General features: G+C 33.6%; 3 protein-coding genes across 7 annotated transcripts in view; 2 read left to right on the top strand and 1 right to left on the bottom strand.

The window, feature by feature from the left end:
- The window catches only part of LOC123714831 (C-type lectin domain family 4 member F-like), a 61900-nt gene extending 55274 nt beyond the window's left edge, over nt 1–6626 (bottom strand). For both annotated transcript variants that reach the window (XM_045669404.1, XM_045669405.1), the window contains exon 1: nt 6368–6626. In XM_045669404.1, coding sequence (XP_045525360.1) covers nt 6368–6461 — 94 coding nt within the window. In that variant the 5' untranslated portion in view covers nt 6462–6626. The remainder of the gene's footprint in view (nt 1–6367) is intronic.
- On the top strand, nt 1068–14143 carry LOC123714830 (regulation of nuclear pre-mRNA domain-containing protein 1B). 3 transcript variants are annotated; one of them, XM_045669403.1, is made up of 8 exons: nt 1068–1162; nt 7619–7904; nt 8140–8376; nt 9172–9395; nt 10790–10898; nt 11642–11817; nt 12509–12608; nt 13372–14143. In XM_045669403.1, the coding sequence occupies exons 2-8, from the start codon at nt 7754–7756 to the stop codon at nt 13374–13376; spliced, it is 1002 nt and encodes a 333-aa protein (XP_045525359.1). In that variant the 5' UTR covers nt 1068–1162; nt 7619–7753; the 3' UTR covers nt 13377–14143. The 3 variants fall into 3 exon arrangements, with proteins under 3 accessions (XP_045525359.1, XP_045525356.1, XP_045525357.1); XM_045669400.1 differs by having other exon boundaries at nt 12509–14143; XM_045669401.1 differs by lacking the exon at nt 1068–1162 and having other exon boundaries at nt 7608–7904; nt 12509–14143.
- Nucleotides 14144–15378: 1235 nt separating this feature from the next.
- On the top strand, nt 15379–23580 carry LOC123714828 (sodium-dependent proline transporter-like). Of its 2 annotated transcripts, none has more exons than XM_045669398.1 (12): nt 15379–15447; nt 15511–15567; nt 16443–16686; nt 17567–17771; nt 18333–18471; nt 20587–20715; nt 21466–21691; nt 22224–22336; nt 22465–22590; nt 22854–23051; nt 23252–23380; nt 23504–23580. In XM_045669398.1, exons 1-12 carry the CDS (start codon nt 15433–15435, stop codon nt 23522–23524), a joined length of 1602 nt encoding a protein of 533 aa, XP_045525354.1. In that variant the 5' UTR covers nt 15379–15432; the 3' UTR covers nt 23525–23580. The 2 variants fall into 2 exon arrangements, with proteins under 2 accessions (XP_045525354.1, XP_045525353.1); XM_045669397.1 differs by having other exon boundaries at nt 23222–23380.
- Nucleotides 23581–24673: the final 1093 nt, after the last annotated feature.

Genomic DNA, 24673 nt, shown 5'->3' with positions numbered 1-24673 from the left:
TACGTTATTACCTTCACCGTATTAGTGCACGTGATTCGCACGACCCACGATTTAGATTCAGTAGGGACTACGTCTACTACTGCAATCATTTATATTAGTATAGGTATAAATATTTTAAAAGTGAGCTAAGTAAATTTGTGCACCTCAGAAGTTTTTCATACAAAAATGTTTTTGATATTGTTGAACTGTAGTTAGAAACGCCTAAAATAAAGAAAATGGTATAACTTCGAATATATTCCAATTCCAAGGGTTTTTTATTCAATTGCGACGACGTTGCTTGGGATAGCGCGTTACAAAAACTTATTACTGAATTCGGGATCGCAATCCCTTTCGCTATTAGATTTTACATACTTAATATTTATTGTATTGTCAAATAGGTAACACTTTCACTTGTTATTTTGAGACATAACTTTCCTTTTCGTCATCCATAATATTGCTAAGAAAATAAACTGTGTTACACAAATACAGTATAAAGATATCAGAAAAAATAAAATTGGAATGCTAAATGTTAAATTAACATAATGAAAAATAAAGGTCATTGAATCTTAGAACGAAAAACATACTAAATTGAACAATTTTTTAGGGCTTCGTGGTGTTGTTAAACTGTAGTCGATCTGTGGTTCATCGATCAAGCCCACTTCCGTATTTTGACAATCTGTACTTTCTCACTTAGATCTCTCTTAAATTCCACAAGATCATATCTTATATACATACGAGCTCAGTAGACGTTTCTCAAATGCTGTGTAAAACATAACTAATTAACAAATCTATACTAGACTTGCTATTCATTATTTATCAAACATAATAACATACCAGTATAATTTTTTTTTTGCAAAAATTAAGTTATTTCTATTAATAAAATTCTTAACCCATGGTATACAAAGACACACAAAAGATCGCCTAGTTATTTGTTAGAGAGCGGCATTAACCTTGGAGTATAGTGTACGATTCTCACCCGCGTCACGCGTTCAATATATGCACAATTATCACTTACGGTACTTTATTACTTATAATATCATTCCATTGTCATATCATTCATTGATTATGTCAAGAATGTATTGACGTCGCGTCGGTACTTCTAGCTTGCGCTAAATGTCGTTTCTGAAACTCTGAGTTTACTGAGGACTCAAAAATCGACGGCTTGTGTCAGGCGCAAAAGGCAGTAAGTAGTCCTACCATGACAAGCATGATTTTCTTTATATATTGCTTGTAATTATTGTTTTTATAAATAATGTGGAGCGCTGTAAGATTGTTTATACAAATTCCTTCCTTTCTTTGTTATCCTGGAGTAACTAGAACTAAAAGTGTATACGTATCTACGGCTCGCTTATCTGCTACTTTCAATGGTCTAGGAATAATAATGTCGCTCTTACAACTTTATTACTAACATTGATGAAAATATTAATATATTTTGCAACAATCTTCCAACATATCGAAACTTATTTTATCATGCTCTGAGGTTTTAGTTTCCATTTAGTTATTTAGTTTTTGTTAATCATTTGGTGGTAGCTTGTTTATTTGTCCCTTGATAGCTTGTTTAAGTTTTAGTGTAATTCATGTGTATGTGTGTAAATTTTTCTGAGTGATGTCATATTTTCTTTACAAGTTTATGCATTCACATTGTTAAAAAATTACAACAAGTGAGCGTTTATTACATATGTCAAACTCGAAGAAAATCTACAGATCACATACGTACCGATATAGATGAAGAGATTTTTGTACAAGACTATATATGACTTAAGACGAAGACGAAAAAGAAGACTTAAGGTTGTAGCGCCATTGGGGGGCTGATGGCTCAGTAGATTATTGTCTTGAAGGTAACTTTATTACATCAGATGATTAACTGGCAGTACTATGAAATTTTTTGAGTAGTCATTTACTTTTTATTATATCTATTATTATAGTCTATTAAACATCGTGAGCCATCTCGATTATTACTCAGTAAAAGGTGGCAATGACCTGGTATTCAGACTTAAATTATAACCAACAGGCTACCTTCTGTTACGGTCTGATTCGAACTTGTAAAACTTAATCCTAATGTGAGTACAACATGTGAAGTTACACACGCATTGTGTCATAGCGTTTTAACTTTTTTATTTATCTTGCTAACTATATTCCTGTGTTCTCATTTAGAAGTCTGGAGGCCTCGGGGCAACAAAGGAGTCGAAGCCATGGACCAAATTATTTTCTTAGAGTTGAAGTTTTTTATGTATTTCGTATCATAGAGTATTCGTATGCTGAATCATTAAAAAAATTGTCTAAAAAAGTGGGGCGGACACCCCTAACAATTAGGGGAATGAAAAATATATATTGTCCGATTGGCAGACCTAACCGATATGTACACTAAATTTCACGAAAATCGGTCGAGCCATTACGGAGAAGTTTAATTACAAACACCATGACACGAGAATTTTATATATATTAGATGTCTTCTTGCGGTTGTAGGACTACATCACTTTGCTCTATTGTCAATAGTTTCCGCCGCGTGCGCAAAGTTAATGTAAAAACAATCAAATCTTTCCTCTTTATAATATTACTTTCTAGAGGAGACTACGAGTTGGCGTCGAAATTTTTTAAAGACGTGTGTTTCTGTGTTATTCATTCTCTTTTGCTAAAAAAATATTTTTTAAGAAAATTGAACCATTATAGTGCCATATTCGTAATTAGATTAAAAGGCCGGCAAAGCACTCGCGAGCCCTCTGGCATTGAGCGTGTCCATGGGCGTCGGTATCACTTAACATCAGATGAGCCTCCTGCCAGTTTGCCCCGTGTTCTATAAAAAAAATTGATGTTTCATAAGTAATGGTGAGATTCAGAAACACAAATTTCCGTGAACTATGACGTTACGGGATTTAGCGCTGGGTCTGGTTGTTTAATACGTCCCCTAATCAGTGTTCTCAAAATGGGGGCCACGCCCTAGTTTGATTGTTTAGTTATTATTTGTAATTTCAATATCGGTTTCATTATGTTATGAAAATTTACTTACTGATTTTCGTTAAAAAAAAATTAGTGCTTTTTCAAGCCTATCGTTTAAGTTACTTGAGTGTTTTTTTCAATCAGGTGAGCCTCCTGTCCGTTTGCCTGCTATTACATTAAAAAAATCATACACAGCGCTGGACACAAACGTCAACTGATTTACCAATCACGCGATCGACACGTCACTCTTCCGCAGCCGCCCCCCCCTCCCAGTGATTCCTAAAAATCGCTTCTGCGCAGGCAAGGACATTTGTTCAAGATGTTTGCCGGTATCTATAAAGTCCGGAAAGTCTACGCAATAAAATGTTTTAAAAATATCGTATTAAATAATTTTTTAAATAAGTTTTTTGTAATTCCCATATAAGCAAAGTTCATTCAAAATTAACCTTTTTGATACAATCAGATTACCAAACAACGCTGCGTCGATTTTATTCAAATACGTACACGGTTATAAATTAAATAAGTGTCATGAACAACTTTGTAACCGACAAAAAGTTACCTATAAAGTTTAAAACAAAAACTTTTTATAGCATTGTTGAATGTCAAACGTATTAGGTACACGATATATGAAATCTAAAATTATCTAATGAGTAACATAGGTATTTAATTATTATTCAAGTCAATAAAAAATCTGGTCAAATTATGTAAATTTTATCAATTTTATTGCAGTTTTAGGTAAAACTATAAAAATATATTATTGAATTATATATTAAAAATAAATAAATAGGTTTGTGATGTCGAATAATTAATTTAAAAGTATACTATATACTATAATTATTATCATCTCTAGGATGGAAAATAAATCAATGGCGCTACAAACTTTTTAGGTCTGGGCTTCAGATTTCTGTATCTGTTTCATAATCAATTGTTAATCTAATAGGCAAGTAGGCGTTTATTATGTGCCTAACACACGCCGTTCGAGCCAATGTTAAATGCGCACATAGAAAGAAAGTCCATTGGGGCACGGCCGGGGATCGAACCTACGACCTCAGCGGTGAGAGTCGCACGCTGAAGCCACTAGGCCTACACTGCCTGTGGTAGATGAAGCTGACGAAATATTCCTAGTACACTTCTTCAGATAATGATCTCAACGATTTCAACTGATCCATACAAAAATATGGAAGTTCTGAAGAGCCTGCATATGGTAATAAGTTAATATGGGTGCATAAAAGCATAACAATAATTGAATTTCCGAATTTTATTTTTATTTAATGAGGATACTCGAAATTTGGAAGAGCGAATCGTACCATGTTGTTTGCTGCAACCAGTTCACAAGCAATGAAGAATTGTTATTATTGTTATTTTTATCATATGGTAACCCCGAAATCCCATTTTGTAATATGTAACAATTGAAGCAACTTTTTGTGATGGGATTTCATTTTTAAGTAGCGATGATATAAAATTATACAGTAATCTTGTTCGTAACACATTGAGCTGATTATAATGATAATATTTTTAAGTAGTTATTATGTAATATATAATACGGCTAAAGTAAATGCTTAAGAGTCCGGGTTTAAAGTGAATTCGATGAATGAAGTTGTTTTCGATTATATTTTGTATACTATAAATACTTCTTTTAAAACGAATTTGTTTTGAATTAACATTAGTAAAAAGTTAATTTTTGTTTCGCTCTTAAGCCGTTTATTTTTATATTATATAGAGTATTTACGTCTTTGTAGCTATATCTACTATAAAGTATAGTTGCAAAGATGTTCAGAAATTTAAAGTTTGATATATTTGGTAGCGGGCTGATCAATTAAAAAAAACTTTGTTGATCGGGTACTTAATCCGCATTGTTAAGCGGTAATATTTTGATTATTTTTTGTAAAATTTATGTACTATTTATTTCACCGTAATTATGTTTTTTAGAAATGAATGTACTTATACTGTAGATAAAGAGTATATACTCATGATATTATAATTTTAGTTTTACGAAGACAAAAACAATAGTACAAAAAAGTCATTAAGGAGTTTAATAACGTTTGATATGATATGTACGATACAAATAATACAAGAATTGTTCAATCCATATGACTAACAATGTAAAATGTAAAACTCCTTTAAAGATAAATTTGCGCGCCATTGTGTGTGGCAGAATATGCGAACATACTATTTTACCACCGTATACATTTTTGTACCATATTCTTGCCATAAATTATTATTATTAATAATAAATGAATTCTAAAGAAAATTATGTATTATTAAATTATAAGAGAATAAATTTGACTTTAGGCTAGACTCCATGTCTCTTTTCTGTTATTACTAATGGGTAAGAACATTATATACAGTCGACATATGATAAAGTGTATTTAAATAAGAAAATGTGCATACGGCGTAGATTAAAATATTATGCAACTATTGGCCGTGATTATGCGTTAAGTTTTCGTTTCGGTTCCGTTATATCACTTTTACTTTTAGTGACACAACTGATGATTTCTCTCTCAAACAAGCTGATAAAAATATACTTCCCTTTGTTACTAGAGCGTATAATAATAGCCATGCCAAACCGCATTCGTGTATGCCACATTCATTCCTTATTTGGATGAAGTTCAAGAGATGATCAGCCGGACTATACCTATAGGTATAGAAATTCACTTCTAGAATGGTCGTTAAACGACTCATTTAGTGATGCCAACTAACTTAAGTGTGTTATTATTGGTACATTTTGAAGGGGGTACGTAACTATATACAAGATTTTTTTTAAACACTCGACTTTATAAATTTATATTAAGCCTAGAACCCAACTAACAAACAACCAACATATACCTTCAAGCGTGGCTATAACTTAAAATTCTATACTATTTGATTCATATTTGAAATAACCTCTCAAACCGAGTGTACAACTATTTTTTTCTTTGGGTTTTTAAATCGATAATTAGAGGTATTTAAAGTTGTTCTCGGGGGAACATTCTGTAGGAGTTGGCATCAAAGGATTCATTGTGTTTTTGAGTACGCAACACTTCTACGATGAAGGACCTATACGTTAGAAAACCGGCATATCTCAAACCGAAAATGATGCTAGATTTATAAAATTACAATTTGTTTTATTTTAAATGGATTCATTAACAGAAATCGCTTAAACGAAAAGACACTTTTATATTATAAATTAATTTTAATTATTAAAATATTCAGGATAAATAAACAAAATAAAAATATAACATTATTATTACATTAATGATTATAGCCTTATATAACTTCTATAAGTAGGTTATATCGAACTATACTGGCCAAACTAATTTAATGAATATTTATGCCGTAGGAAAACTATTTACCATAATATTTAAGCAAACCTATTCATAATACTTTTTTTCTGCAGTTTAGTTATGGTAAGAAGCTTAAAATTTTATAATATTAAGTACATACATTTTACTAATAAAATTAAAATACATACCGACGTCGCGGAGATTATTTGACGATTTCTGTGCACTTGCGAGTAAAACAAGCGAAATTAGGAAAACACTATGAACGTTATGGGAAAACGACATTTTTCACGATTTATTAGTATGTAACTAAAAATAATATTATAATAATAATGTAATATAAAATCGTTCGTAATAAATTAAATTCAGGGTTGCGGATTAAAATTCAAATTTAGAAGCGCGATATCATTTTCGTTGGCGCCAGTTTCGGACGTGCGTCGCCTACTTTGAAATGCGTTCGTACTGAAATGCTGCGGTCGCGCAGGTGCGGATTTTAAAAGCACGGTCCGCGGCAAGTCTAATGACCTAGTAATTGCCTCTGTCATCTGCCGATATCAGTAACAATCGAATTTAAAATGCATGGTTACGTTATTTGCACTTAATCGAAAAAATACTTTGATGACGGTGTTTCCCAGTTTTCATATAAAATCTTTTTAAACCTTTTATTTTTGGAAAGGCGTTAACTCCTAGTAATATATTGCTAATGTAGACATTCATTGAAATACCACTTAAATAATAATTAAAATTAGTCACGCGTTAATTGTCGCTAATAAATATTGTTGTCTATTTAAATATTAATAAATTTAGTTGTTAATTATAAGAACTTCCTCTGGCAATTTTTGGCCTTAACCGACTGACCGACGATTCTAGCGACCGAATAAATTGTATAAAAATTTTCAAGAGATAAGAGATTAAAAATACTGAAATTATTATATTGCTATTACCCTATTATTTAATTAAAATTTGTTATACCACCACGGAAAGTTTTTTAATGCCTTAATATAATCTATATCTTTTTATAGTTAAATTACATAACTTTATTTAGCTAATATTGTTAAATTATTGTGATTTAGACATCTGAGGCAGAGAGTGAATTGAATATATTTTTTTCTTCTTTCACTTTCGAATGCTCGAGAACTTTTAAATACGAACGAATACTTGACTTGTTTGAATGTTCCAATCAATTTTTGTATGTTGTATTTTATTTTCATGTTGTTATTTTAGTAGCTTTTAGTATTATTGTGCGAAATTGTTATTTTTTCCCCTAATATTAACTTTATTATTCATGAAAGCCTCAATGAGTCTCGACCATTTCGTATGCTACAGATTACAGTTGCCAATTATGCCAATGTGGCCATATCAAATATTTCAACCAAAGTCAAACGATAACCTAGTGAGCAAATGACAATTGATGTCACTGTTAATGTCATTGGTAATTTTAGAATTCTGCATTCTGATTTCTGGAAAGTGAAAACCAAATAGAAACACGATTATCTCTCGAACAGTTTCAATTTTGACTGATTATACTCTTATAAGAAGAGATTTTAACTAAGTGTCTATCATAACAGACAAAGTAAATGGCTGGCTTCACGGAAAACGCGTTGATTCGAAAACTGCAGGATTTGAATTCTAGCCAACAAAGTATTCAAACACTGTCACTGTGGCTTATACATCATAGAAAACACCACGCTGCCGTAGTTAAAACATGGTATAAAGAATTACTGAAAGGTAAGTGAAAACTTCGACAAATTCAGCTAGAAAATACAATATATATATATATATATACATCATTTTAAAAGTAACCATATAACCACACTTAGAGGTGCTTCGGGTGCTCATTAAGGAAAAGCATCTGTAATAGGCAAGCATAGAGTCTAGGAAAGTTACGCTAATTTAAGTAAGGCGTTATTTCATTTAGATTTTTATACCATGGCTATTAAATTAATTTTTATGATATTTTCAGTAAAAGATAGTAAACAGCTTACATTTATGTATCTGGCTAATGATGTTATACAAAATAGCAAGAAAAAAGGTCCTGAATATGGAAAGGAATTTGGTGAAGTACTTGTAGATGCATTTAAACTTATGGCAAAAACTGGTATCAATACAAAAACTAAACATTCTCTGCATAGGATATTGGGTATATGGGAAGAAAGAGGGGTATACGATGCAAATAAAATTCAAGAATATAAAGTTGCTGGTAAGTGTTACTTACATAGATATTACTATACTAAACATCTATTTTGTTTAGAGATAAAAGAAATACTGTGTTATGTTTTCGTTTTTATTTTTCTAAGATATTAAAATATATTTTTGTATTTTATAAAATAATTAATGAGGTTTATTTTTTCTTAACATTAAGTATTGTACCACTATTCATTGATAGTCACTAGAAACATTAATATATTTGTGGTTATTTACAATAAGATAGGATTTCATAATCTTCCACTTAATTGTCAGAGTTTATCAAAAAAAGTACAAAATGCAGCAAAAATATGATTCTATTTCATAATGATTCTTGCTATAAGATCATGAATCATGTGTATTATTTTGCAATACCCTTCTTCACAATAGAAATTAAAAACAAGTGTGTGTAAATACTGCTGTAATTAAATAGCAATTACAGTTAAGTATAATAAGTAATTAAGTAATGGTTTTAGGTGTATATATATATGTTTCACAATGGAAAATTACACTCAATTAAAATTATTATAGTATAAATTGGTACTGTTAGAAAGTGTGTTTTTCTATATAATATTTTATAAACAATAGTATCTTATAATATTTTTTTAAAACATTTTACATATATTTTCACCTTTATATGATTTTAAAGAGGGTCTAACAGAATATACTATGCATTATTATATTGAATAATTAACAAACCTACCATCACCTATATTAGAGCAGAGTACAAAGATACATAGTCAAATTTAGCAAAAAGAGTAATGAAATCAAATATAACCAAAGTTTTCATAAAAGACTATGTGCTTTTCAGTGGATCCAAATGATGCTATTCCAAGTAAAGTTAGCAAGCGAAAGTCCATAGATACAGAGCCAAAGGACCCAGAAAAGAAACCAAAGTTGGAGAGCCGCGAAAAGGGTGAGAAAAGAAGGTATAGTGAGACCAAGGTTGAAGTGGATGGAAAAATTGAAACTCATATCACACTTAGCCCAAAGACACCTCCTGGTGACCCACCAGAACCTGAAGAACTTATTAAGGTGGGTAGATTCATTATTTTAACACTACATATAATAATGAGCAAAACTTAGCACCTCATGCACATCCAGTAATGCATTATGGTCCAAATCATGTGTCATGTTATGATTTAATTCTTTTAGTTATTAAGTATAACAAAACTGATATCCAATATATATAGTATGGTTATCGCTTTGTTAATTTGTGTATCCCTTCTATGTGGGAATACCATATTCCAAGGCTCAGCTATTTGGAGATATGTCGACTTCGATAAACCAAAGGAGGTTATAAATTCAATATCTTGTGTTGAACTACATTTAGGATTACTATGGATGAGTATAGCGTTTTCTATGCCTTCAAAGATAAACAAAGATTTATTTATAAGCATGAATATATAAACATTTTTTAAATACTATTGGAATTCTTTTTTATGTTTTTTTTTTTTTATAAAATTCTTAACAAATATAATATTAGTTTGATGCCTCTTACGTAGCGTAGTCGATAAACATTCGAGCCTAATAATTATTTTTCCTACTGAACTGACTGGTCACCTACTTATCTATTCACATAAGTAAAAACTTCTGTACATCCCTAAAACTAGATATAAGAAACAAATTAAAACGCTTTTGTATATTTATTCTAAATTTTAAATGATTAAAGTGCTGTTAGCTTTACGGTAAAGTTTTAAGGATAATATGACAGAATTAAGTATTGCTTGCTAGCATAACCCACCACTCTAAATATGGTATTAAAGGGAGGGCAACCAAGATGAGATATAGTAAAAATCTTTCAAATTCCATCTAGCAACACAAATTTATGTCTATAAAATACTTTAATAATTTAATTTCCCGGTAAATAATTTATTGTATAACAACTGAAAAATGTTTCATTTTATTTGCAAAATAATTTGGTGCTCCTACACTTGTTGCCCACAGATCTCCAGACCCATCGGGGATGGCTAATATTTGATGATTACATATGATAGCTCAGCGTCTGACAGCATTTCTCTTAGTTCGTACATGTTATTGTATATTTCTTTATGCATTAAACTATTACGCTTAGGCAAAACAATATCCCAATGGGAAGATTTGTATGTCTGTTGTAACTGTTCCCATTGTAGTTGGAAAAAGCGTAGGATCAAGACTTTATATCCAACTATTCTCTCTTAAAATATTAATAGTGATCAGCTCTCTGTGTTTGACATATGTCGTCGTTTTGAAACACGACGGTTTCCTCAAAATGTTTTCCTTCAATGTCAGATATATATCATAGATATATCACCAAGTCCTATAAAATTGCATTGGTGAAAAACCGTTTCTTGAATGACAGGGTTGAGGGTCACACGCTTGAGCCACGAGGGATTCCCTCCTGGTCTTTTACATCCCAAATCATATGTAATAACTGATTATTTCCACAGGCGTTGTTAGAATTGGAGTCTAGTGCCTCAAGTGATGAAGCAGTGAGGGAGAGAATCGCCTCCCTCCCGCCAGAGGTCTCCGAAGTGCAATTATTGTCGAAATTGGAAGGTAATAACACACATATAGTATATGCATACTGTAAAATATATGTAATTACAGAAATAAATATGTACGACATTCAATTGTTTTATTTTTACCGAAATTTACAATAATGACCTCTATTCACCCTTACGGAACTAAAAAACAACACCTGAACAATAAATTGTTACGTAAATTATGTGGGGAAGCGTATCTAGAAGGGTTAATAGACGTTGTTAGAAAACACAAGGATTAACTCAATTTTATTTACATTTTACAGATATTTAGTGATTTTTCCAATTAGTAGAATGTTGAGTCTTATTTATCAGGCATAGTTGTGAAGGGTGGTGCTCGCACCGCAAGCGTGACGCATAATTGAACAATCATATTTAGTTTTGGTAGTATTTTATTTTACGGTAGAATTTCAAACTATATTTGTTAAAAGCGATTTGCGAAACTTTCTTTGAGTATCGTTTCTTATTTATACAAATAGAAAGGTCTGTTAGCATTTTTATTTGGTATTAAATTTTCTAATACGTAATTTTTTTTAATAAAATTATATGCGTGTAGAACAAATTTTTCGTAATAAATTGCTCAAATTTTATTAGGTAGTTTCGGCAAAGTATTTTTTTTAGATACGGCCTCATAAATTTTAAGTGATAACGCCGCTCATAGACACTCATTGCCAGGGTCGCGAGTTTAATAACAATTAATTCTAACACACAAGTTAAACTTACACACTTAATAACGAATATGTGTAAATTTTATTATAGATAAAGAGGCAGCCCTAAATCTTAGCACAGTAGTTAATTCGGCGGTCGAACTACTGGCCGAGTACAATTTACGTCTCGCAGACGAACTCGACAAAAGGCGGAAAGTGGCAGGCATGTTGAGAGACTTCGCTCAAGCGCAACGCGATCTTGCCAAACACGCGGAAGCGAGGCTTGAGGTGAGTTTGTTAAGATTGAAACTCGAAATGCTATGTAATTTTTTTTTAAACCAATGGCGCAGCTAACCTAGTTGGTAGGGTTTGTGGACTCAGTTTCCGCACTTAGACTCTCACTAGGTCCGTTGTGCGTAAAGTCCTGGCTAACTAAGCCAGCCTAACTCCTACCAAAAGCACAGAAGCCTCCTAAGCACTGGGCTTCACGGAGCGACATCACTGTGCCCAGAATGTCTGCACTGTGACCACAGCCTCGCGTTCCAGGTCTACGTGGATGACTGATTTCTCTGCCTCTGCACATGGGGCTGTCTGTCGCACCTAGGACAAAAACATGTTTAAGAGATAATGACCCGTAATTGTCCCTATTATTGTTTTGAGATTAGTTTTGTTCAGGTTTAGAAGTCGCCTAGTGGCAGACCGTTTTGGACTGTCAGTCCACGCTTCGTGACCGTCATTAATGGACGCAATAATTTGTTTTAGCTAATAGGTGATGAGCCTTCTGTGCCTGACTCGCCTCCTATTGGTTGGATCTAAGGCATGCCGACTTATTCACGATGTTTTCCTTCACCACACACACAAAAGTCTTTCGGTGCTCAGCCGGAGTTCGAACCAACGACCTAAGTGTTGAGAGTCACAATTTATAAAGAACAACGATACAGCCGCACTAATATGTGTTTTAATACATTTGATTTTTCAGGAATACAATATTAAACTCCAGAAGTTGTATGCTGTGAAAGCGGAAGTAAAATCTCACATTGAGAGTCTTCCCGACGTATCCCGTCTTCCAGATGTAACAGGTGGTTTAGCGCCTCTACCCTCCGCCGGGGACCTATTTAGCATTTAGCTGTCTGAATCACGGAATAGATAAATGATTCATGGCTTATTCATTCAACCTAAGTTGTAGGCACCGCAAGCGTAATGCGTAGTTAAAGTTATTTGAAATCCTATACGATATATAAAATGCGATTACTAAAGTAACATTAGTATATTAAAAGCTTTTTCAATTTATCTACTCTGTGGTATATTTTCATAAAGCTTTCGCTATACATAAATTGTAGTGTTAAGTCTATATTACCAATCGTTATTACTACGAGTCGTTTTTGCGTAACAACCTGGTTTCAATTAACGGCGACGCAACATGCTAGACAAATATTACTTGCCTTAACAGTTAAAGACATAATTACTATTCGTAGCAATTCGTTATACAACTTAATCCCTTCATTTTAGGAAAAATAGTTCCTCAAATTAGTATTTAAACTAGACGCGTGTACGTTATTGATTCATATGGATGGTATTATGCAATACATTTTCTTTGGCTCGGTGGACTGATTTTCAGCAACTCCCTTGCAATATTTATTGTTTGCTATTATTGTTTTCATCTGCTTGTTACATATTGGCTTTTTATGTATTTACATTGTATATAAATACGCTATCGCTAACAAGCTCATTAATATCTTATTGTCCTCGTTTTAACACGTCTAATGTTTGAGAGCAAACATAAAGTAAATAAATGATGCATGAATTTTGTTTAAAATTTAATGTAAAGATTAAATTTTTCAGATTGAACTGGTTTGCAAATCACAAATTAACGAACGGTCAAGAATTAAAAGCAGATTTTAAGTAAAAAGCACATTTATATCAATTACATTTTGACATCCTTGACTATACCTACGCCAGTATTCTGTTACTACGATTGCGATTGCGATCCCGACTTCAATATTTAATTATTGTTCGTGATCCCGAGGTAAGACACGAGCTATTGAACTCGAAACTAATATATCTGGCAACAATGTATAGAATTCATTAATGTTATATTCATCAATCATTATTTATATTAATGATAGCTATTAATTATACTAATGATATTCACCTTTTTAATTGCATTATACCATCCTATACGATTAAGCTGGAATGTTTGGTTTGATGTATTTTAAGCAATAAAGTATCGACTGACACGAATGTTCAATTTGTATTAGTAAAAAGTGCTCTTACATCGTAATATAAGAATGTTATTATTTGTAAATATATAACCTAAAATCATTCGACTATTATGACATTTTGGTCAACTATACTCGGAGTTGTCCAAATATCTAATCTATCATTAATCAATACTAAATACAATAATGCTACAACTGCCCGACATTTGTCACATGGAGAACTCATTTTACTAAGCTTACGTTAACAGTTAATGAACGACTCTGAGTATGGCAGTTTTAAGGACTATTTAAGATGCATTTTTTAATTTAGTGTTTTGGCTATTTGTGATTTTTTTGACCAAATTGTAGTATCACCGTAAGTGGCCCCACGATATTACAAAATATACATATTGTTATTACAATTTTGTTTTATTTATAAAATATTTATAAAGAATCACATCTAATATTAATGAATTATATTCTATGTAAGTATTTTGTACAAAATAAAGTATGCACTTACACTGGATTGGACCCTACGTTTTAAATGAATGAAAAATCAATATTGTGTCCGGAATGCAGTATGGAAGAAGGTTAGTAAACAGTTCCTCGAACCTAAAGATACCTCAACCATCCTAACCACAGACTGTCCCGAAGGCCGGAATGGCTTTTTGCAATGGAATCTCAATGCTGGCCTTAATGGCCTTTACAGCTCAGCTGTTTTGGCGAGCGTAGCACGGCAAGAATGGGCGTATTTCGCGCAACTAGCGCAAGGGCGTCTCCTGCTAGACTCGGACCTTGGCTTGGGCCGTCGCGGCGTGGTCAATAGCCTAAAGTGCAGGATGGAAGTTCACTGTAGTCAGAAAAGTGTAAAATAAAGCCAATTAATGCCCATGTAACTACTCTCCATTGTTCTTTGTGTTCTACATTTTGTTTAGTTTTTAAACAATCATCTAAGTCTGGCAACAACATAAATTCCGCATTCATAACAATCTCTTTGGTTAACTAACGGTCACGGTGATTTCAAAAGTTCCTTATATGCCCTATATTTCTTTCCAGCTTATCCCAATTCTTCTATTTCTTCAGCGCGTCTTTCTTATCTAAATTTGCTTTGCCTAATAAAACGTATTTTGCGGGCAATGATTATATGATTATGTCCGTAGACAACAGCCGTAAATCAACTATCAATATTAGAGGAAATTATTAAATAGGTATAATATGTTATAAAATATACCTATCTAGGAAAACAAATATCTTTTAATAAAAACAATAATGAAGAAGAAGTGGCAATAAGGATATGAAAAGTTAGGAATAAGTACTGGTCATTAAAATACGTTATATTGAAAGTATACGTTATATTACGTAAATTGAAAGGAAACTACCACCTAGATTTAAAAATGTTTTGGATACTAGCATCCTCCCATGCGTGGTATACGGGAGCAAAACCGGGATGTTTACGGAAAGAGTAAAGTCGAAGATGACTAGAGCCCAGCGAGCGATAGAGCGGTGCATAAGAATTAAAAAGATTCACAAAATACAAAGTAAGCAGAAAACTAAGATCAATCCACAGACTATCGCAAACTCTAATGTCAAAAAATAAGATCATTTGCGCTGCTTTATTTGTTCTATGTAAGATTTGATTTTTTTATAATGACACAAAACATGTGTCTTTGTCAATGAAGATTTTTGAGAATATTTATTAGAAATCATGAGCGATACTGTGGTAATTATTAATAAGTTATGTATTGATTATTTGAATGATAACTATATCGTATTAAAATTTCAGAGTACTCGAAGTAAAACGGTAACGTCAACCGATTCTGAGTCTACCGAAGGTCCTCTTGTGAGTAATGTACTTAACGCTATGTATGTGCTTCTGTAAATAGCATATGCAGTCTTGGTATAGTGGTTGTAGTGTAACTTTCACCCCTAATACAGAGTGTACTACGGCCTATGCATTTCTTTAAGCAAACACTTCCTTACCAAATCGATGACACGCATATTAATTACCATCAATAATCAATCAAAAACATTTATTCATATAGGTAACCCAATGTTCACTTATGAATGTCAAAAAAGAAGGATATATTAAATGCTTCTAATTTTACATTTACTACCAGTTCTCAAATCAAGGGCGTAGCACCGAAGAGAAGAACTGACAATAAACTCTCCGCCCCTCTTTTTACTCGCCAAGTTTTTTTTTTACACAACGTTTGTAAGGAGCTGCAACGATAACACCAAGTTCCACATGACATCTTAAGTAATTAATTGTTAATTAATAATAATAAAATAAATTAAAAACAAAAATTTGTCTTCTATAAGCAGGAGTCATGTTGAAATAGGAGCACTTACATTCTCGTGGGAACAACACGCAAATACATAGTCGAAATAACTAACATCACCGCATACATGAATTCAAGTCCGATCAGTCACCACAAGTAGCACCCGTTCACGAGTATGACGCATGGCCCGCCATCGGCCCTGATGCAATCTAAAAAGGGTTGCAGCGTTTGGCGCTGTGCGCTGTTTTTTTTAAAACGGTACTGCTAGTACGATGAAGGAAACCGGCATTTCTTGGATCCAATGAGTCGACGGCGTGTGTCAGCCATTGTCTATTAGGGATTACGACGCACACACATAAATGCACAGAAATCTAAATCATTTTGTTAAGTGCCTACTAAACGATCATATCTTTTTATCTTAAATTCATCCTTATAGATTGAAGACAGATGGACCAACAACATAAGCTATCGCCAGCTTGTTGTTTCATCATGTATCGGAATACTTCAAGTCTGGTGGCATCCGTATCTTCACGATTTTGCAAGATTCCTGCCATTTCTATTTTTGTACAACGTGTTTAGTGTATTCTTCGCCTACCCATTGTTCTATTTAGAGCTAGCATTGGGTGTTGTGACAAGAAAGGGTGTATTGAATTGTTGGGATATGTCACCGAGTGCGAGAGGTATTTTTCTACTATCATATTTTTGAAGTAAAACTTCTTTATCGGTGTAGGAAAAAAAATTATCGTCACAGTTTTCGGTTACGCGTCACAATTTTCCGTTATGAGCCATCTTTTACTTGTCCCTATCACGGTTGATTTGAAGAGACTTGAAGCCATTAATAACAAAAATATATAATAACGATAACAATGATAGTAATAATTCTATTAAAATTAATGAAATTCTGTAATAATCTTAGTAGTATTAAGGTAAAATGAAATAATTGTATTATTTGTATTCATGTGTATGATAATAAAAGCCTTTTGTTAAACTTTATCTAATTTAACTTTTTTTAACAAATTTCTATATAATTGCATATAGTAGATCATTTTTCGAAAAGTTAGGTCATAAAGAAGTTTCACTTCTTACGTGTGTACGTACCTACACTAGTGCACGCACACATTTTTTTTTATATAATTCTAAACTATGTATTTTGAACGGCTCGCTTCTTTAAACGTATTATAGTAGTAATAATGATTCTATATAAGTTTGAATTATTGTTTTACCTATCAAAAAGAATATGAGTAGACATCAAGAATTAATATGATGTGGAGGAGACAACCCGTCTTGCGCTTTTGGGCCTAAAGGGACGGCCTGTTCCGAAGGCCTGGTGGCTGAGGTCGCGAAGTTATACGCTATCGGAAACACTGATAGCGCGAAGCAGGATATTACGTCATCGTACTGATAGTAACTTCGTTTAGAAGAAATCATTTGCGCAAGTAAAACTTAGTAATGTGGTTATTACAATTTCACTAATTGAAATTAAAGAAACGTTTAACTTTCTTCTAAACGCGACAATTTAGGATTCCATAAACGTTGACAAAACAATTTCTCTTTTTACAGGTATTGGAATCGCAATGCTCATTAATTCAATGTTCACTGTCCTATCGTTGGGTGTTGTTAGTGCATGGTGTTTAGCGCTAACTGTCCATTCCATGCATTCATTTCTACCCTGGCTGCATTGTGCTGCAGATGCGAATCCCCCGTGTGCTGCCAGACATCGCCCATTACCTGAGGGAAGTGAGACGCCAGCGCAGTCTTTCTTTTTGTTAGTTAACTTCTGTACTCACTAGATTGCCGGCTAGAACAAGTCATACAAAACATTTATAGATACCATTATACCAACTTTCCTATTCAATAATATTATTTTCAATATGTCGGGGCCAGTGCTTATAAATCTTCATCGTAAATACGTGTTGATGCTTGCAGTATAATATTTTCGTAGTTAGCTAAGCTTTCTTGAAGAGCATTGTTGGCTTTAGCTTGCGACTCTCATCCCTCGGTCGTAGTTCGATCCCCGGCTATGCACTAATGGACTTTGTTTCTATGTTAATGGACTTTGTTTCTATGTGCGCATTTAAAACATTAGCTCAAACGGTGAAGTAAAACATCGTGAGGAAACCGGCTTGCCTTAGACCCAAAAAGTCGACGGTGTGTGTCAGGCACAGAAGGCTGATCACCTACTTGCCTATTAGATTAACAAATGATCATGAATTAGATACAGAAATCTTAGACCCTTAATTTATTATAAAAATCAAATGAATGTTTAGTATTAAGATAATATTATCCTAAAATTGATTTATAGAGTTAACATAAAGTTTATTTGCAGTAATTTCATACTGAATTTAAAACGAAACGGACTCTCTGGTGGTCTCGGAAACGTGGTACCTGAGTTGACCGTTTACTATGTGATTAGTTGGATCTTGGTGTATCTTATAGCCTGTAAACGAATCTATAGTTATTCAAAGGTATCAATCAATTTGTTCACGACTTTATTAAATATTCATCTGGCAACATTAAAAAATATTGAAGGAATTTAATTATATTTCGTAATTTAGGGTAAGTATTAATCATAACGGTAAGGTATGTGGCTAGTGCTGGAATTGCCAGAAGAGATATATTAGAAGAGAAGAAATATATTACTTAAAACTAGATATTAGGTCCTTACATATGAAATTAGCGTTTTGTATGGGGGGAACAAAAAGTTGAATATTTTTAAATATAATATATTTAATTAATCAAAGTATAAACCATTGTTTTCTATGCACTTTTGGCATCTTATAGGTAGTTCATTGATTCCTTCCAAAAAAAACCAGTCGGACGGGAATCAATAAAATCTGTGAAGGCGATTTGGACTGCCCCATCAGAGTTAAATTTTTTCCCTTGCAAGAAGTTGTCCAAATTTCGAAAAAAATGGTAATCTGTTAGAGCAAGGTCCGGGGAGTACGGAGGATGTCTTAGAAATTCCAATTGAAACTCTTCTAATTTGGTAGCCGTCTGTTGTGCAGTGTGTGGTCTAGCGTTGTCGTGAAGTAGCAGTGACGTGGAGCGATTGACCAGCCTAGGTTGTTTAGCCGCTAGCTTTTCCATCATGGTTTGCAATTGTTGACAATAGACATCAGCCGTAATAGTCTGGCCAGATTTGAGAAAACTACAATGAACAATACCGGCACTAGTCCACCAAACGCTTATAAGTAACTTTTTTGGGGTTAATTTTCGCTTGGGGCAGGATTTAGCTGGCTGGCGAGGATCCAACCATTGCGCTGAGCGCTTCCGATTATTGTAATGAATCCATTTTTCATCACAGGTAATGATTCGGTTTAAAATACCTTCATTATTGTGCCGGTTCAGTAATTTAACGCAGCAGTCGATACGCGTTTGCCGGTTCACGTCATTCAATTCGTTAGGTGGGTAACCTTTCAAGCTTTCTAATCTTCCCAATTTGCTTCAAGTGAATTAAAACAGTTTTATCACTAACACCGCAGCCTGCAGCTAACTCGGACGTGGTTTGCGATGGATCCACTTCCACAATAGCCTTCAATACTTCATTATCAACTTGGGTATCAGGCCGTCCACGGGGCTTGTTCTGCGGGCCGAAATTTCCAGAACGAAAACCTTGGAACCAAAAACGAACTGTGTTTTCTTTTACAACATGACCGCCATACACATCATTCACCCTTCGAGTCGTTTCGGCAGCACTAGTGCCATGGCGGAACTCGTCCTCGTAAATAATGCGCTACTTTAAGTTTTCCATTTTATAAAATGAGTGACGCAAACAGAAAAAAACAAATGAATGACGGTCATCGAAGCACAAATACATGAGTAAATAGCTGTACAAATTTCAATTTGAAATTCCTAACCAAAGAGGAGGTATTTGAGGTCAAAGTGGCCAGTACGACAAAACGCCAATTTCATATGTAAGGACCTAATATATACCGATAGTATTGAAAATTCTTGCAACCAAATTCTTTTTTGAAGTGAAACTTCTTTATTGGCGTTGGAAAATAAATTACCGTCATATTTTGTGGTTTTTACATTTTTACGTTACGCTCCATCTGTTTCTTGTCCCTACCACGGTTGATTCGAAGCCATTAATAACAAAAATATATTATAACGACAACAATGATAGTAATAATTCTATTGCAATTAATGAAATTCTCTATTAGTACTTAGTAATAAGGTAAAATGAAATAATTGTATTATTTGTATTTATGTCTATGATAATAAAAGCTTTTTGTTAAACTTTATTTAACAAATTTCTCTGAAGTTGCATATAGTAGATCATTTTTCGAAAAGTAAGTTCATAAAGAAGTTTCACTTCTTACGAAAAAGACTTCTTATACGCACACATTTTTTTCATTTAATATTTATTTATTCGTGCTTAAAACATATTAAAAGTAAATAGAAGAACATAGACAGTCTTATACCTGCTTATTACTTTACTTTTTGAAAATATAAATTACCACGACAACATACAACTCATTAAACTTTGTTAATCTTTTTATGTCTCGGTACTTTTAGTAGAAACAGACGTTTTTTAAACTCTACCCAGTCACTGAACCGGGTTTTCGCATTATTTTCAGATGGTATTATTCAAGGACGCGCTAACGTATTTCTCGTTAGTTGTATGCGCTGTGGGCGTGACTAGGCTTAATGGAGCGAGCAGAATGTTCAAAGAGTGCGATTGGGGTGTTCTTTTTAACAGCTTTCAGGTTTGCTATTATCACTAAAGTTTCTAATATCAGTTGATAAAGCAGCTATCGTGTGCCTGAACTAACTAGGGTGCTGCAATTACGTATTTCACGCAATCTTAATTATAAACTCACTCTCCCTCTTTAATCGGCAGATCATGTTTGAGCGTCTTGGTTAGCAGCGAAGCATCTAGAGGGAACTATCTGTTTCCACGGGTTTTTGTCCAGCGCCTCTCTTATGACATTGTACAGTTTTGAGCACGATGAGTCTTTCACTTGATCGGTCTGGTTTGTGAAGGTCCACGTCATCTTTTGCCTTCTATGTTACAAAACACGATCAGGTTCTCCAAGTTCTCATTGTATGGCCACACATTGTATGCAAACAAGATAAGATTTGCTGTAGGCATATGGTAGACAGGCGAGTCCGTATGCAGAGTTGGGTAAGGATCGATGGATGGGTGCCCTTCGCATTCCACGGTGTTCTGAGCATTCGCTACCACATCTCAAAGGCATCGATCGTTGACCTTTCTTAAGCAAAGATAGTCTACGCTTCTACTCCATACAGGAAGATAGGGAATACTAGAGCCCGTATCCGTCTTATTTTGGTTTTGGTACCAATTCCTCTTTTCTTCCAGATGTTGCCTTAACATGGCATTTTTCTTCTTTAGCCTTAAACTCACTACTAGTAAAGATTATTTGTTTACGTTTTTTTGACGAGACAGTTAAAATATGTTGATTGTACTTTAAATTTTATACCTTAATACTTTTTAGGTATGGCGCGAAGCGATCGAATACTCCTTTCTCCAGATGTGCGTATCACAAGGAACATTGGTAATGCTGGGATCCTACTGTCCCAAACAAAAGCAAAAGCTGGCCCACACAGCGATGCTTGCTTTCGCGGTATCCAAAACCTGTTGTACTGGCACGGCTTTCATACTTGGCGCTGTACATGGTGCCTTATACCTGGATTACGATAATAGTACAAGGATTTGGGGAGGTATTTTCTTTATCCATTGTAAGTTACAATATTCTGCAAGTTCTTAAACTATTTTTTTAATACTTATTGTGTGCGTCGGCTTTTTGTTTTATTGTAGTTTATGTCTTGTACGGTTCCTGGGTCATCGGCTGCTTTAAATAATAGAGTATTTTTATAATGTAATTGGAGGCAAACGGGTAGAAGGCTCACTTGATGTTAAGTTATACCAGACACTCACATTGCCCGAAGGCTCGCAAGTTCATTGCCAGCCTTTAAACCTTAATGTTAACTCTATATTAACCACTCGTGCAACAATATAGTGTAACTGAAATAATGAACTCTGACGATTTAGGAAATCTAAGCTCACGCTAAGAAAGCCCGAGTGTGCAAAATATACAGCCTTGGCTAGTAGTACATGTCTGATAATCGAATCGCGGTTTTAGTGTCAAAAAGAAATATTGTTGGCACAGAAACGTATCAACTAAATTAATTTATTAAAATAGATTAGTGGTATTCTTCTGAGATAAAGGAGTTTTGTTGTTTTCCATTTCAGGGGCATCATCCTCAATCGTTCTTTGGTCTGACTACGTAGCACGAATACCAGGCAGCCAGTTCTGGTCGTTTCTTATATTCTTCTCACTGTTTGTATTATCACTTTCGTCCATGGTAAGTTTATAAATTCATCTATAACGGCCCTTATCATTGGTATGACCTTCGCGACCCCCTCGGCCCGTTTTTGTCTATGACAGTAATTAAAGTTCACACAAGAGTTCAACTAAACTCATCTATTTCAGGCACTACTAGTTCAAACAATAATATCAACGTTCACAGGACGACTCGTTCGGAAAATAACATGGGCATTTCTTATATTGATTTGTTTTCTATTTTGTTTTATTGGCATCTTAACTCTTTGCACTCAGGTAAGTAAGTTCAAAAAATTAAATATAACTTGTTTAGAATTATTAAATAAATAAAACCGATTCTAATTACTGAATAACCTTTCCGTAAGTATGTTATTTGTAAAGATGTTTGATTTGTACGAGCAAATGTTAATTGCATTATATAAAAAGACAAATCCGTCTGCACTCAGTTGGGGTTCCCAAGACAGATCCAAAACTTGTATATTGATGAGATTGCGAAAATTTCGCATCGTGTACAACATTGATCTAAATTTTCGTTTCAGGGCGGACTTTTTATCCTAAATTTTCTGATGCGGTGGCCAGTTTCGAAGCCCAGAGCACCAATTGCCGCTGTCCTTACGCTCGTGGTTACTTTTGTCTACGGGCAAACTGCCTTCTGTGAAGACGTGTATTTCGCTGTCGGAGAATATCCTAGCGTTTTTTTGAGAATCTGTTGGGCACTTGCACCGTTAATGTTGATGGTAGGTATTGTAGTGTATTTATTACATTGCCAATTTGGTAAGTGTTTTAAATTATAAAATATTATTCAAAAATATCTCAATATGGTGGCAGACGGACAAATCCCGACCCTTCCACCTATTCCGTGTTTGAAACCCTTAAATTTGTAGACGTCAACTATAATTCTCGGCAGGTTTTAGTAATGGAGGCAATTTTTTGTCAGAGCACATTTTTATCGGGATTATCGTATGGGCTGTTCGAAGCAGGCATTGGCTGGACGCTGGTCTCATTGACGTTGGTTCCAATAGTGATCGTGATGCTGCTGTATCTTATCTTCAAATTTAGAGTCAGGGTTTGTATTTATGAGTTATTCGCTAGTTACAAGACATCCAGAACTGCGTTTTTGTTGTATACATTCTTTTATGTGGCAATAATTACTTTAAATTCAAGATACTAATTAATTCTTTAATTTCAGAATATTATCAACGAGAAGTGAAATACCTCATATAAAAATAAAAGAACTTTTCAGAATGACACCATATTTTATTCACATTTTTTTTTCAACACCAATTAGTTACCAAAATAAAAGATTATTTTATAATTAATCATACACACATTAGTTCAACAAGATGATTATCATAGATAGACGTAAAATATATTTAAACAATTTAAATATAGAAACCAGTCTTATCTATTATAACCAAGAGGAGCATTTTTAAACAAAAATATTGTTCGAGTCGATTACAAAATTCGTACTGTCAATAAATTGCATTGACAGTAATTTTATATAAAACCATTTTGTAGTAATCTGATCTAAAACCGGTTTTTGAGAAAAACACTCCTTATACAGCCTTGGACCTTATCTAAACTAAAAATAACTTAAACAATCAACCTTTCATATAAAAATAATAAAGTAGTTTTAAGATACTGTGTACATTAACCTAAGTAGATAGACCGCTGAAATTAATTCATACAATTCTATTGCACTGGAAAATGCGTTGAAATGTGTAGTTCAAATTCTCATTGCCAAGATCGTTGCGACTAGATACTGAAAAATGGAAACCGATTATGTACAAAAGATAACAGTGAACCGAAACCCAATCCTTGCCTTATGTAAAATAATAAAAGCAAAAAATGTATTATAGTAAATTATAATAAGTATTATATAAAGTTAGAGCCTATTTATTTAATTGACACAATTTGACATGGATTGGGAAAAGATCGCGGTGTAAAATCTAAGATCATTATACTGATATTACGTAATAATATATAACAAATAAATAATTTATTGATTGTGTTATGCAGAATGATTGTCATTAAAAATTTCAAACTGTAACAAATCAAGTACTTCATAGAAAAATTATTTTACGATACCGGCTGAAATTAAATATTGGCACTGATCACTCTAGATTGGTCGTATCTCTTTCACACTTATAAACAGCTATATATGTAAGAGCGAGCTCGCAATACCACTCACTTACCGATTTTAAAAATAACTATATTAGGAACGTCTCTAATTACAACAGCCTACTTTATATACAATTTTGTTATATTTACATTGATCGAACGCTGGCATAAAATCAGGGACTGAGAGTCGTGATTTCAGATATATACATTTTAAGTCTTCGCGCGTTACCTTCACAGA

Source organism: Pieris brassicae, chromosome 10 (genome assembly GCF_905147105.1).
Source record: "Pieris brassicae chromosome 10, ilPieBrab1.1, whole genome shotgun sequence".
NCBI lineage: Eukaryota > Metazoa > Arthropoda > Insecta > Lepidoptera > Pieridae > Pieris > Pieris brassicae.
The sequence above is the reverse complement of the archived record's forward strand: the minus strand, read 5'-3'. Positions and strand labels throughout refer to the sequence as shown.

Coding starts and splice junctions, on each gene's coding strand:
- LOC123714830 (XM_045669400.1), top strand. CDS start 7,754: ATGGCTGGCTTCACGGAAAACGCGTTGATTCGAAAACTGCAGGATTTG. Junction 8,377..9,171: donor TCAAGAATATAAAGTTGCTG/GTAAGTGTTACT, acceptor TGTGCTTTTCAG/TGGATCCAAATGATGCTATT. Junction 9,396..10,789: donor AACCTGAAGAACTTATTAAG/GTGGGTAGATTC, acceptor TTATTTCCACAG/GCGTTGTTAGAATTGGAGTC.
- LOC123714828 (XM_045669397.1), top strand. Junction 18,472..20,586: donor GAATCTATAGTTATTCAAAG/GTATCAATCAAT, acceptor CATTATTTTCAG/ATGGTATTATTCAAGGACGC. Junction 23,052..23,221: donor TTGCACCGTTAATGTTGATG/GTAGGTATTGTA, acceptor AATTCTCGGCAG/GTTTTAGTAATGGAGGCAAT.